General features: G+C 43.4%; 1 protein-coding gene across 1 annotated transcript; it reads left to right on the top strand.

Annotated features, from left to right (window-relative positions):
• Window positions 1-67: 67 nt before the first annotated feature.
• On the top strand, window positions 68-6288 carry NFKBIZ (nuclear factor of kappa light polypeptide gene enhancer in B-cells inhibitor, zeta). The gene is made up of 11 exons (XM_010295033.1): window positions 68-202; window positions 1100-1136; window positions 1236-1339; window positions 1467-2230; window positions 2667-2772; window positions 3102-3248; window positions 3606-3669; window positions 4203-4372; window positions 5019-5129; window positions 5251-5418; window positions 6073-6288. Exons 1-11 carry the CDS (start codon window positions 74-76, stop codon window positions 6124-6126), a joined length of 1854 nt encoding a protein of 617 aa, XP_010293335.1. The 5' UTR covers window positions 68-73; the 3' UTR covers window positions 6127-6288.
• Window positions 6289-14587: the final 8299 nt, after the last annotated feature.

Raw genomic sequence — 14587 nt, 5'->3', positions numbered from 1 at the left:
TTTTGATGTGAAAACGGGGTCAGTGGCTTAACTTAAGGTTTTGTTTTCGTGTCTCTCAGCAGTTGAGCACCACATGGCGGGGGGGAAGCAGCACAGAGGACCTTTCCAGGGGGTCCGTGTGAAGAACTCGGTGAAGGAGCTTCTGCTGCACTTCAGGAGCAGCAAGCAGATGTCCTCGGGCCCCGCCACGGAGGAAGGCAAGGTAGCCAGCATTCTTCGGCACTGACATAATTGCTTTTAATGGTTACTGGGGTTGGTAAAAAGAAAAAGGCGTGTGATAAAGCAGCAAGCTATCTGATGTGGAGGGAGTCAGTGTTTTTCCTTTTCAATACGTAGTGGAATGAACCGAGCTGGGAGAAAATTAGTGAGAAGGTTTACTGCAGGAGAAGACTTAAAAATGTTCTTACTAAGCTTTATTTTCTAAACGGAGTTTGGATAAAGGTATTTTTGTGTTATGAAACCACAGAAACTCCCTGTTAACTCGAATGAGGTCATCCATTGTAAGAGTTGGGGAATCTTCTTAGAAGAGAATAGTTTGTCATGCGGTTGTGCTCCTCCGTGCGGAGCACACAGTATAAAGGCAGATTCCTCCAGTCTGAAAATACAGAAACAGAAATATTAAAAATTCTGGGAAGATTAAAGCAGATTTTTTTTTTTAGAATAGTCTTTCTGAGCATGTGTTTGCGAGCTTCCTAGGTGAGTGTTGTCACAGGATAATTTTTGCATGGAAAAGTTCGCGGCATTGAAGAAGTGTAAAATTGGCTGGCTTATTTATGCTTAAAAAAAAAATCCTCAAACTTCAGTAAGGAGCAGTGTCTTTCTCTAGATTTTCTTGAGTTTTGTGGTATTGTAACAAATAGCTTAAAAAGCCTTAAGAAAAACGGCGGTTTTCATTTAAGTTCCACAAAAGTCTTTCTATTTTCTAACCTTAATTAAAAGCAATTAAATTAGGGTTAGGCAATCATGGACTAGAATTATTCTAAGGTATACTCTGTGTTTATAGAAGAAAGTCTCTGCTTCTTTCTTCTTGTTTTTTTGTTTTTTTTTTTTTTCCTGAAATAACATTATACTAATGGAATAATTGGATTTTTCTCAAAAGGCACAAGGAGGATTGGTGAACTATGAGCAGTACACAGGTAAGAACACCGTTCTTTAAATACCCTGCAATAAGATTTTAAAAGTTGATTGTAAGAGTAACCTGCAAATGGATTCTAAGTTTATTTTCTTTTCAGCAGAGCTGAAGAGCATACTAAGTCACGGTGGCAAACGAAAGGCTCCCGAGCTCCTTTCAGATGGACCTTCTTTCAAACGCCAAGCTAATGTTCACCCACACCTCCTGGTAAGTCGTTTTTTCCACGCCTTTATTTTTCAGTTTGATTTGTGTAATCAGAAACTGCCAGATACTGTAATAACCTCTTAACTTTCTGGGTCGTCTTTTGATTTTTCTTTTTTTTTTCCCCTGACAGACACCACCCCAGACACCAACTTCTATGGATAACATGGAGGAGACACATAAAAACGACCCGAAGCATGACAGCAATTCTGACCTACTTCAGAACATCATAAACATCAAGAACGAGTCGAGCCCTGTTTCTCTAAGCACGGTGCAGGTTAGCTGGTTGCACACAGCCTCCAGTCACAGCTCGCCCAGTGAGCAGTACCAGGACAGCCCAGGAACGCAGGCTTTCTCCCCATCCCAGAAGTACCAAGCCTTCCAAGATCACACTTCCCAGCATATGCTTGATCCACCACAGCATTACCAGTTCCCTCCATCCCAGAACCAGGATTTGTCGCAGAGTTATCCTTCAGACGCCTCCCTGGAGTACAGGCCATTTGCGGCCAATGACCAGTCTCCTGGCTACCAGCAGAATACCTTCGAGAGCCACGAACTGCAGTACTGCCCGTTGCAGAGCTTCTCCTCCCTCTTGAATGACTCTGAAAGCTCAGAGGGCATCTCTGCTCCCCTCCAGCCTCTGAGCAGTGCCCACCCACAGGCTGATGTTGTCCCCCATGCTCCGAACTTCAGCTTGCTTTCCAATAATGTCTGTGGTAGTCTGGAGCGCAGTGTCTCTTTGGCGACTTTGAATGTGTCTCTACCTGACCAAAACGTTGCCAGAAGCACAACGCAGCTGGGCAAGTCATTCTTTCAATGGCAAGTGGAACAGGAAGAAAACAAACTGGCTAACATCTCTCAAGACCAGTTCCTTGCAAAAGACTCGGATGGAGACACGTGAGTGCTTTTTATCTCAGTATTTGTGATGTGGAAGGTTGGGGAATGTTTGTGTTTGGGTTTCGGTGGACCATGGGGTTGTAATGGAAGCAGTTCATTAGCAGTGTTTGTGTCACAAGTGCAGCAGTTTCGCTAATCATGTGGAACATGTGGTTTTGCTGTTGGGCTGTGATGCACAGAGTTGCAGCACACCAAATAGAGAAGGTGTTTGTATTGTCTAATTTCAGGTGCTTATTGTTAGACTTTATCTAGTAAATGGGGAGAATAAGATTCTAGCTTAGATGCTTTAAACTGCCCTGTGAAGAAGGTACCTGTGTTCCTGTTGTAGTCATTCAGAGGGAGGTCTGAAGCTGGCAGCATAACTATGTTTGGACCTGTAGTGCCTTGAGCCCCGGTTTGTATGGTGGTGTAACACTGTTTAACCTCTTCCCTGCAGCTTCCTTCACATTGCGGTTGCCCAGGGCCGACGAGCGCTCTCTTACGTTCTTGCAAGGAAGATGGCTGCCCTGCACATGCTGGATATTAAAGAACACAATGGCCAGGTGAGGTTCTCAAAATCTTTGCACCTGCTTTGCGTACTTGAGTGCTCCTGCATGTCTGAACCTTGAGAAAGATGTGGTGAAATGCTTATTTAATATTAACCCCGAGATTTAGCCTGCATACTAATATTAACCTTGAGCTATTAATACTTCTTGGGATCACCTTGAGCTGGTAAAACTATGTGCTCTGCTTCATTTGTCCTGGCTTCCTGGTATTCATAATCGCTGCTTAAATAATACCAGGTAGCTAGGCTTTTAAGTTGTTTTTAGTTGCTCTTTCCTGCTGGAGATCAGATGACTAATGGTTTAAATTTTATTCTCGATGTTTGCAGAGTGCTTTCCAGGTTGCTGTGGCTGCCAATCAGCATCTCATTGTGCAGGACTTGGTTAGCTTGGGGGCTCAAGTCAACACCACAGACTGCTGGGGTAGAACGCCGTTGCATGTTTGCGCTGAGAAGGGGCATGCCCAGGTCCTTCAGGTAAGAACCAGGCAGGCGTAGCTCTGCCCTGACCGTTAACACTTATACTTTGTTTTAGTTGTCTTGGGAGACTCTGAAAACACCACTCCTCCCTTTATCTTTCTCTGTGTAGCCTTGTGGATATGTCTCGGGGCTCTACAGCCATGGCTTAAAGTGAGACTGAATTTCACATTAGGATTCTCACCAATGTTTTAGAGTAATTTGGTGGAATCCTCTAGTCCATAAAAACAACAACAAAGTCTCCTCTTAATGCCATTAGTTATTGCAACTTTGATGCATTAAAACTGTATAGAAGTTTGAGGAAACAATATGTGGTTTGGATAAGACCTAAATGCATACCTGTTCCCACTTTTGTAGGCAATCCAAAAGGGAGCCATGGGAAGCAATCAGTATGTGGACCTTGAGGCAACAAACTATGATGGTGAGTAGTTAAGAGTTTATAATTTACAGAGTTACTGGATGTTATAATGTTTTATAGCTGCTCATGTGAGCGTTATCCTGGGTTGAGAAGCAATAAAATGGAGCATATCTTTGCCAGGTTGAAATTTACAATTACAATTGAAATTACGTTACAATTGGCATATCTGTCAGATAAAAACATGGTTAGCCTGTGCCTGTCAGGACCTCTTTCCTCTTGCATGTGATTGCAGTGTTTGGCATGGGGAGTGTAGGTAGTAATTGACTATTGTTTAAAACATTTAAGTGCCAGTGATATGTCAGTGGATACAGAAGCTGGAATCTCTGGCACCAGAGAGCTGTTTTAATTGAACCTCCTTTCCCTATCCATATTACAGCCACTCAGGAGCAGTCACTGGCACTTATAAATGTGGAACCGTCCCTGGGCTTGACGGGGGTAGAAGCAACTTTATCCATCCTTCGAAAGAAGCAGCCAGTTAATACTTCCGTATTGCATTTGTTCATTATCGGTGATGGTATTTTTTTTTTAATGTTAAGGTTTGACAGCATTGCACTGTGCTGTTCTGGCCCATAATGCTGTGCTGCATGAACTGCAAAACAGTCGTCCACCTCATTCCCCTGAGGTCCAGGAGCTTCTGCTGAGAAACAAGAGCCTGGTAGAAACCATCAAGACTCTGATACAAATGGGAGCTTCTGTTGAAGCGAAAGTAAGTAAAATGCTTTTGTCTGAAGTACCAGATCCAGAGAATGTGGAAACAGAAAGTGTCCCTTTCTCTTACGCCACATTTCAGCTTTATTACAAAGGAAGTAGGCTAATTTGAAAGCTTCCCCAGCTTAATTCACCCAAGTGGAATGAGAATGTTGCATTTATTCAGAGCAAGGTATTATCAATGCAAATGAACCCTGGGGAAAGAGGGAGGTGACAGTCTAATTTCTGGATTAAGAATGATGCTATGCTGGCTGCAGTGTCTTAAAAGTAAGAATATGTTTGGAGCACTCTGAGGTATCTGAAGTAATAGGGTGCTGATGATACCTTGTTCTTGAACTGTAAATTTTAATTAAAAACTGCTTAGCCATCCAGTTTAGGTCTGCGCTGGGCTGGACCATTATATATAACATCAGATATAACATCTGATATTTTGGCTACATAAGCTTACTGCCAAATGAGATCTGGTCCATTGTTTTAGATATTCATATTAAAATATATATTCAGATTGACTTTCAGTGAATTGTATTGCAAATATGTTTGTTCAACATTCTGCAGTTACTCTTTCTCTGGTGTTTGTCTGCATGTTCACCCTGGAGAGGTGAAGCACCTGCAGGGAAGACTAATGGTTTCTTTTTTTCTGATAGGATCGCAAAAGTGGTCGCTCAGCTCTACATTTGGCAGCAGAAGAAGCAAACCTGGAGCTCATTCGTCTCTTTTTGGAGCTGCCCAACTGTCTCTCTTTTGTTAATGCAAAGGTATGGCGATTTTTCTGGAATGCAGATACAACCTGAGATGTGCACATGTGTGGCACCGCAAGTGTCCTGGGACTCGTGCCCCTGCCTTTTCTTCATGGAGTTACTTTGTCGTCTTCTCCAGGCTTACAACGGCAACACGGCACTCCACGTGGCTGCCAGCCTCCAGTATCGGGTGAGTCAGTTGGATGCTGTGCGCCTGCTAATGCGAAAGGGAGCTGATCCAAGTGCCAGAAACTTGGAGAACGAGCAGCCAGTTCACCTGGTTCCCGATGGCCTTGTAGGAGAACAGGTAAAAAACCAAACAACTCTCTCTTCTGCTCCCATCTGTACTCATTTACACAAAAGCCTTATTCCTTTCCGGAAGTTTCTTTTGGATTTTGAGTTGCAGCTTTTAAGGAAAAGATTTAGCAAATGCCATTTATTCAGGGATCTTTTGGTTTTAATGACAGGATCAGGCAGAATATACAAAGACCTGAAATGAGAGGTTTCACTTCTAGCTTTTATTTTTTTCCCCCTCTCAAAAGCTTTTTCCTGTCAAGATAGGTTTTTTTCTTTGTAACCTTGCAATATACTGGAGGCAATATCCATTCTCTTGTTCATCTCAGTATGGCCTGAGATCATGCTTTTGTTGCTCTTGTCATAATGAATAATGGCAGTTCTTAGGTGTGAATAACAGATGAAGAAAACCCCTTTTTCCTAGGAGCTATACAAATACATGATGAAAAAGGTGTCTCAACGTAAGGAGCTGATAATTTAAGCAACTGAGTAATTCTGTTACCTTTCATTGGCTCAAATACTGTAAAATTGGATCAATTCTGGTGTAACTGAACTCAGAACCTAGGCTCGGATAAATGAGGAATGCAGAACTGGGTCTAGGTTTTTTTAGATTGACTCACTTTAAGATGATGAATACTAATGTTTTTGTCTTTTTCTTTTTCTCCAGATAAGACGTATCCTAAAAGGGAAGGCGATTCAGCAGAGAGCGTCGCCATTTTAAGCTCCATGTTTCTTGGAGTTCTGCAACTCACACTCACTGTCAGTCAGGCAGTCCTAATGTATCTGTAAATAGACCATTTGCTTGGTGTAGGCAAATGTTAGTTGTTTCTATGAAACAAAAGTATTTTGTTCACTATCATATAGTGGGTTATATAAGAGTTTAAAAACCCAAACCCCAAGAATCAAGTTTCATTCCCAAGTATGTGGAACATTTGCCTGGATACCTGGATTTCATAGCTATGGCAAGACTGGTTTTATTTAAACAGCCATACAGATAAGTTCTGGACAAGGACAATTCTACAGGAAAACTTTTTATTTAGAGGACTGATACATGTCAACATTGCAGAGGTTTTTTTTGTTGTGTTTTTAATAGCACTTGTATACTAAGTGCAAGAGAAATCATGTTTTTGAAGTTGAACATTTATTTATGTAACCTTGTAGCTTTCTTCCAGTATCTCATGCAAGATTGTATATAGTTGCTGGCATTATTGTACAGCTGTATAGTTCTAAGAATCTATTGATCCCTTGGGGAATGAACTGAAGAAACAAGTTCCTTGATCTTGGACTTTCAAATTGCATATAGAGTTTTAATACTATACTGGTGCAAATCGGGTAAATTCTGTTTTGAAAGACTCAAGACTAAAAGTACAGTTAAGATAGATTGTCCCTAGCACTGATTTATGCATGCTTTTGGAGTTGTTAATAAAACAGGAAAAGCCTTGCTTCTTCAGGGGACTGTATCAGTTTTTCTCTTACGCAGTGGAGGTTTTTCTTTTGACGGGGTAATAGATTGAGGGAGAAAGATCATGACTTCTATAGTGTATATAACTTTATACTTTAAGGAATATGATCCTGATTCACTGAAAGAATTTAGCGTGTACTTAACTGTTGATGCGTGCTGAAATCTCCGTGTTAATTATAATACTTCAATATGTCTAAGCCCCACTAGTGTCAGTAGGACTTAAGCACATGCGTAAGTAGTTTGCTGAATTTGGCTCTAGTTAATTCTAGAGACTTAGTGTTTTTCACCTCCTAAGCAGAGTTAGTCCATTTATGGTTTTACCTTATAGGTATAGTGGCTAGCCAAGTAATATTTGAAGTTAACTTTTTTCTATTTTTTAATTATGGGTATTAATATGAAATGTGTACTAATGATGCTGCACACTCGTGTTCTGTTGGAGAAGACTTCCTCCTGTCACTTTCTGAACGATCCATGCGGGGCTGTAATCCAGTAATATGTTCTCTGTTTGGTCTTTGCTCTTAAATTGTTCTTGCATCACACGCAATTCTCTGCCATAACTGTTTAATTAGTCTGATTTGTGCTGTTGTAACAACGTATGTCTTGTAGACAAGCTAAGTGAAAAAATCTGATATGCAGAGGCCTAGTTGCAGTGTATTTCTTGAAGGGTCTTATGTAACTTGTGTTTGAATAAACATGCTAATTAAATTTTGGTGGTTAGTGTCTGTGATACAAATAATGATGATAAAAACAAGCTTGAGATAAAACTGATTTAGCATGGTAATACTGTGAGACTGGTGAAGCTCCATTTGTTAAGGATGAAATGAAGTCTTTCCATCCTGTCCTTTATGCTTTCTCTTGTTTGATGCTGGTTTTGAAGCTGGTGCCTGGGGTGTTTTGGGTCATGTATCATGCGGTATTGTGTATCGCCTGTGCATTTAGTAGATGTGCCCCAAATAGGTAAGTCACCAGGTTGTCCAAATTGCAGGGTGTTACCTGAGTGCTTCTCCCTGTATACTTGAAAGAATGATAGCAGTTCTGACAATGTCATGTTTTCCCCATGACCTCCTTGCCTTGGACCTCAATTCTTACGGCTCAGGTACAAGCAGTCACGTTGGCACAGGTGAAAGTTTGTGTGAGCAAATAAGGCTATACACATGGGGAAAGACTCTCCTTGCTTTGCAAAGGATGGGCTCTGAGCTGGCCGTGACCTTTCAGGAGAAAGAACTGTCGTCAGAGGCTGTTCTTGCTGAGCACTGGGCTGGGGAGATGGCAACAGTCAGGAAAAGGAGGTGCAGCATTAGGATCTGTAGGAAAGGACCTGAAGAAAACCAAGAGTGCTTCTATGCTGTCCTATAAACCTGTTGTCCACCCCTGCCTTACTGTTGTGTGTGGTTAGGGTGTCCCCTCAGATGGAAGTATTTTTTTAGGATTGGAAGAGGCCCAGAGGCATGGAGGAGCTTCCCTGCAGGGAGCAACAGAGTGTTCTTCAGCTGCGAAAGCAATGGCTGACAGCAGGTATGATGGGCCTCTGCAAAGTCATGTCAGGCCAGAGAAACTGGATGGGGATGAACTGCTCACTGTCCCTTCCAGTGTGAGAGCTGGAGGCTGTTAATGAAGGTACCAAGTACACAATGGTCAACAGGATGTGATTCCTTGAGATAGTGGAAGAATGTGGTAGAAACAAGACATTTGTTGATGCAGGGGAGGCCTGGGTGCATACTTAAAAGAAGGACATTTTTGTGGAGAGTTGCTAAAGAGATTAACCATGTGAGGGTCCTCTACTGTGCTTCAGGCTTGCCCTGCTCTCAGCTCTTCCCTGGGGACTTGCTAATGGACACTCTTACAGACCTGGTAACAGACTAGATGATGCCCTTTACCCAAATCATTGTGGTTAGTCTTTTAGTGGTTCATGGGTTCAGTCTGGCTCCACTGATACTGGTTGCACCTTTCATGAGAAGAAAACGTAGGAAAATCTCCTTTCAGCCTGTTGAGTGCTTCAGGGGAGTGCTCACAGATCCTTTGTTCTTGCAAAAACTCGTGCCTGGAAGTCTCAAAAATGGCTTTTGGTGCTGAGGTAAGGTGATGGAGAGAGGAGGCTGTACGTTGTTTAGCAGATATGAGTGGAGAATGATGGAGACTGGAAATGGAATTGAATTTCTAGCCAGGGTACACAAAGATGAAATGGCACCTCTTTATGTGAAGAGCTAATTGGGCCTAGATTGTGTTGAAGATGCTGTCATCTGCAGCTCTCACTGCATGTGACCCTGTCTTAGGTCTCTTTTTGTGTCAGGAGCTTGACAGTACTGTTTCCACTTCATTTCCATTTTCTTTATAAGAGATGATTACACGGGAAAAAATTGCTGACGAGATATTCTGGCCCTTCAGCTCAGCCCCATCCGACTGCCTGGCACTCCTTTCTGGGTGGCGTTGACTGAGTCATCTCACAAAGGGATAAAGTACCTTGGGCTTGTAAGGGTGGCGGAGCATAAGCATGTGTTCAGTCAGTGCTTGAGCGTGAAGTAGGTGCTGCTGGTGAGAGGCATTTAGCAAGCGGCGCTTGTGCGCTTCTGGAAGGGGCACTCCAAGTTAGAAAGTTCCTGAGAGGAGACTGAAGTGTTTGAAGCTAATCTAATCTGCCTAGAGCCTAATTTAATTGTCTCAAGAGCTCAGTAGGCAATTCCACCAGAAAGCATCCCTACTCTTGAGTATAACTGACTTATTTTGCTCTCCTATGATACTGGGAAGCTCTGGTGTATCTGGCATGATACAACTAGTTATTAGAAACAATCCCTTTTTACTGAAGGGCAAGTGACACTAAAAGTTTAGCAGGCTAATAGTGTTTACCTGAAAATGTTATGGTACTGGGAAAGTGCTGAATAGCTTTTGTTGATGTGGGTGCAGGTGCACCATTTATTTCCCTGGCTGGTGTAGAGGCAGAAGAGTCTCTGGCTTGGGTCCGAGTAGGGATATTAAGATGCATTGAGCTTTGTTCCCAGGATGTTTCTGATTTGTTTGTCTAAGTAAGCCAAACCTCAGGAAAGGGTTGCGCTTTGATTTTTGTGGGCTACTCGTCTGGCTGCAGTTGTGGAAGGTGACAATCTACAATTTACAAGAAATGCGTTCTGCTTCTGGGGATGGAAAATGTCCATTTCCCACAATTATTCCTCATTTTATATTTTTATCAGAAAAAGAAAACATATCCAGGAAGTGCATTCTTAGAGAGGCTGGGTGTGGTAGAAGTGACTTCAAAGATACGACATGAACTGCTTGTTCTTCTCGCCTGACAGTTTGCTTATCTGGTTGCCTTTCTTTTAAAAATATATATGCTATCCTGTGTAAGGGAAGAGCAGAGGATGATTAAAGTACAGTGGACATGGGAAGCTAAAGAAGAGGTTCCTGCAATTAAGTATCTGACAAAAATTGACTTGGCCTTTCAGTGCATTCAAAACAAGTTCTTCTATTATCTATTATCTTTCTTGAGCATTTGGTGGTGGTCTTGGCCTGAGATACTGATGGCTTGGGAGGGTCATACAACTGATTCCTCATCAAGTTGGTTCAGTGTCATCCAGCCTCCAATACTGCTACCTTTCACTTTTCAACGCTTCGGACAAGGACCAGCATTGCTGGTGCAGACACTGGCCCAGCCCGGGTTTAGGAAGGCAAGCGGCACCCCAGAAGCCAGGGCACCTTTCGAGCAGCATCCTACCTTGCATCCTACCTGTCTTCCCCACTGCCCCCAGGGCTGCAACAGGGGCTCGCCTGGCAGCATTTCGCTCTCTCTTAGCATCTTTGGCTTCCTTCTAGAAGATTAAATACTCATTTGAGAGGAGAAAGGTCTAGTTTGCTCAAGGGATGAACTGCTGATATTTCTGCCTCTAAATGAGGCAGAACTAGCCCCTAAATGAAGTTGTTACTGACAGGTGGCCTTGCTATCTGTGAACACTCATCTGCACACAAAGCCCATATGGGCAGCTCTGTTTCCTGGCAAATTTTCCTGAGCTAATTTTGCTGGCTAATGGACCGGTGTCTAATCTTACAGTATTTCTTTAGATCTGATCACTGTTAGCAAAAAAACTCAAGGCAGAACTAGTGTAATTGGGAACTAGTGCAGAGATGCTACACCAGAGGTTGTCTCTTTTCAAATAGTTGGATTTGGGGGTTGGTTTCTCCTTCAGGCACCTATCTTGGTCTTGGAGAGAGGTAATATATCTTGGGCTGTGTTTGTTTAGTGTATATTTGTTTTCAGCTCTCATGATTAGAAGGCTGACTCAACTCTGTTTTACCTGGTAAACCTTACTCTTAGCTCTGAAAACTCGATCTAGACTGTTTTGAGAAAGTGATTGCTACACTAGCCAACCTATACTTCACACGTGGTTTTCCTCTTAGTTTCTTGTGAAATTTCTTGCTTCTCCTCTGCTAATTCAGACAGACTGAGGGAAAGATGACTAAGGTGGTGCTTTAGATTTAGGAGGGGGAGAAGATCATTGAAAGAAGATGCCCATCGCTTCTGTAAACTTGTCTGGGCTGTGAGTCAGACTGAAGAGTCTGAGTGAAATGTCTTCACATGGATGCAGTGCAGAGACGCTTTTGCATATGTTTAATAAAAGCTTGTAGCTTTGTTCAGATGGTCTCCGTCACATATGTGACCTTTCGGTACCATGGTAGGTCATGGTACCAAGTGCTGTGTATTGGCTGCTTGTGGCTGGTTTCTAGGGTACAAATAAAAGATGTCTTCAGCAGTCCTGAGCTCTGTCCATCAGCTTGACCTGGGAGAGAGGTAGAAGTTTCATTTCATCATTTCAGTCCATGGGTCCTTGGGACAGCCTTCAGTCATTGCGCATGTGGCTCTCAAGGCCTTTGTGGGAAGGCTTGAAGGCCTTTGCGGGAAGGCTCAGAGCTGCCCTGTAAGCTTCAAACTCAGGCTTGCTGTAAAAGAGGACTGAGACTACATAAACACTGCTGTTTGTGGCCAGCCAATAAACCCTGCGGAGCTGAGCAGGTACATCTTGTTGTTATACTTGGGCAGACCACAGGTCCTTGCTAAAGGACTTTTGCTGTGCTAAAAAGAGCCCAGTAAGTGATGCCAAGGAGAACTGTAAGAAGAACTGGAAATTTGAGGTCACAGCAATGAAAGATCTGGAGAGGTGCTGACGGTGCTGCTGTGGTCTTGTCCGCTGCGCTGCAGTTGGGCATACTGTGTAGGAGTAAGAACTGGGTCACCAGTGGCAGCTCACGTACATTTTGAGGGGAAGTGTTTTAGGAGCACTCTGAGGGAAACCAAGAAGATAGTAGTGTGCTATTATCTGTATTCATCTGTAGATTTTAAGGTGGCTTCCAAAGCCAGTAATAATCACCAATCCCATCGGCTAGATAAGAAACCAGTGGCATGGAGAAAGAAAAAAGCTCAGCTGAAGATACTCAAAAGACCTGCAGGAGCCTCATCCAAAGGCAGCGCAGTCTTGCAACTATCGTAGTTGCCTGCTCTTTGTAAATTTGCTGGATAATGCAGTGAGCAATGACTGATCTGTAGGTCATTTTTGCTGAGTCCTTGTCTTTTGTGCACTTACTTTGATCAGAGACCCCCCTTATGATAGCGCTTTTGCTCGCTGCTAGGGTTGCCAGACTGTTCAGATCAGCTATTGGACAAAAACTCAAAAATGCACTACAAACTTTTTTCCTGAAAAATTTTGTCTTTCTAAGCCAAGATTGCTGGAACAGTAAGAGAAAAAACAGACCCAAACTAGGAAAAAATATACTAGAGCAAATTCAGTATGCTGTGGCTGCAGGGAACTCTGAGCTAGACCCATGTTTCTAGTCTCTTTGAATTTGTGAACAGCTGAGGCAAAACTATGAAAGCCTTTAAGTGAGCTGAAATTGTCTGAAGACATTTTTAAAAGTTGGACATGAAACTTGCTTAGTCATTAATGGATTTCTCAAAGAAGAAGGGAGATGATTCAGACTGAGGAATAAACATTTGTCTTACTAGTATGGGCTTTTAACGGTGCTTAAGACATCATCACGAATGCTCTGATGGAGCTATTTAAGTCTTCCTACTGGGATGGGGGTGGCAAGATTCGGCTCAGGACATGGATGACTCACCAGGATATACCTGTGCCATTGGGCCAGCTGCTCTGGTGCTCAGGATAGATGGACTTCTCTTAACAAAAATAATAAGGGGATGAAAAAGACTGTCTTTAAAAGTGAGCAGATAGGAAAGGATGCTTTACTGCCTAGAATATAGAGCTTTTATCCAGATCTGTCCTTGCCCCTGGCCCCAGTCGCAGGCTGGTATGGTTTTTCATTTTCTGAAACTTTCTCACACACGTCTGTGAATAAAAAACATGCATATGTAGAGTAAGTTTATAATATGGATCAATTTATTTTTGTACTCTGTAGGAGAATTGTATGTATATATGCATGCAAAATGTAAGTATGTAAAATGTATTGTGTGGGAGTACATAAGGCAGCAAAACTCTTTCAAGAAGATTAAACTTTTTATCCAGTAGTTCATTACTTCAGAAGTTTTTACTTTCTTTTGTTAAAAATAGAAACTTTTCCCATACTATTCCCTTGGATTTGCAAATTGAATGCACTAGTAAAGACCTGTAGTAAAAAACAAAGCTCTACAGGGCATAAAAGTTAGGTTTCTAATGATTTTCTGTCCTGAGAATGAATGCCAACGACGACTCTCCCATGCCTAGTAAGGATGAAGCACAGTCCTCAGCCATGGGTGAGGACCTTAATGTCCTCCCTGTTTCTCTCTTGGTAAATTCATAAATCTGTAAGTCTGTGTGAACTAGCAAATCCTGCAGTATCCCTTCTCTGTTCCTGTAAGGAGAAGGACCCCAAGAAGGGTGTTTCGGGTGTGCCTGTGGCACAGAGGGCTGAGTTAACGCCGCAAAGGGCTCACCTGCTGCCTGGAAAATGACATACGGTGTGTAAAGCAACTTCTAGCCCTCACCCAGGGCTGAAACCTGCCTGTGCAACCAGTAGTGCAAAGGCAGATACCTTTGTACTTTATTATAGACACAATAAACAAAGGTTTTTTGTTTCTTCTTCCCTAGCTGTCATAATGAAATTTTATTATTGTAGTGGTTTTATCTGTCTCCTGATGAACATGAATGTCGTTAGCCTCTTTCCCACGCTCTCTGCATCAGTGTCTCAAAGCGCTTCTCCCGCCTGCATGGCAGCCCTTCTCCTCCACGCCTCGTGTCCCCGGCTGCAAGCGCAGGCTGGGCTGCGGTGGCTGGGGCTGAGCCCGGGGCCGGCCGAGGGGTGGGAGTGCTGGAGCAAACCCCACCGCGGGCGTGCGGTCGCTGGGCGCTGACCCACCTTGCAGCGACCCGAGCTGAGGATCGGGGTTTTCAAGCCTGGATGCAGAGAGCCATGGGGCGGGTGTGTACCTCCAGCTGCCCAGCCGGCACGTGAGCGACTGGGAGGTGTCCTCGCTGCAGGGACAGCGGCAGTTGTCCCCTCTTACTCTGGGGTAGATGGAGCAAGATCGCAGCAAATAAGCTTTATGTACATTCTAGGAAGCTGCTGGAAAGATGCAGCAGGAGCTGTGGGAAAGGCAGCCGGCTCCTCCTGGTCCCCAGTTGGTGCCTGGGCTTCTGTTTCCCACTCATGTGGGAGGATGGTCCTTTGCTCTCCGGAGAGGTGCCTGGTTGTCACCCCTTAGTCTGGGGCTGCAACTATGAAGCCCTTCCTCAGAATCACAGAA

The sequence above is a fragment of the Phaethon lepturus genome, unplaced genomic scaffold (genome assembly GCF_000687285.1).
Source record: "Phaethon lepturus isolate BGI_N335 unplaced genomic scaffold, ASM68728v1 scaffold53160, whole genome shotgun sequence".
In the NCBI taxonomy this organism is placed as follows: domain Eukaryota; kingdom Metazoa; phylum Chordata; class Aves; order Phaethontiformes; family Phaethontidae; genus Phaethon; species Phaethon lepturus.
Note: the sequence above shows the minus strand (reverse complement) of the source record. Positions and strands in the feature narration are given on the sequence as shown.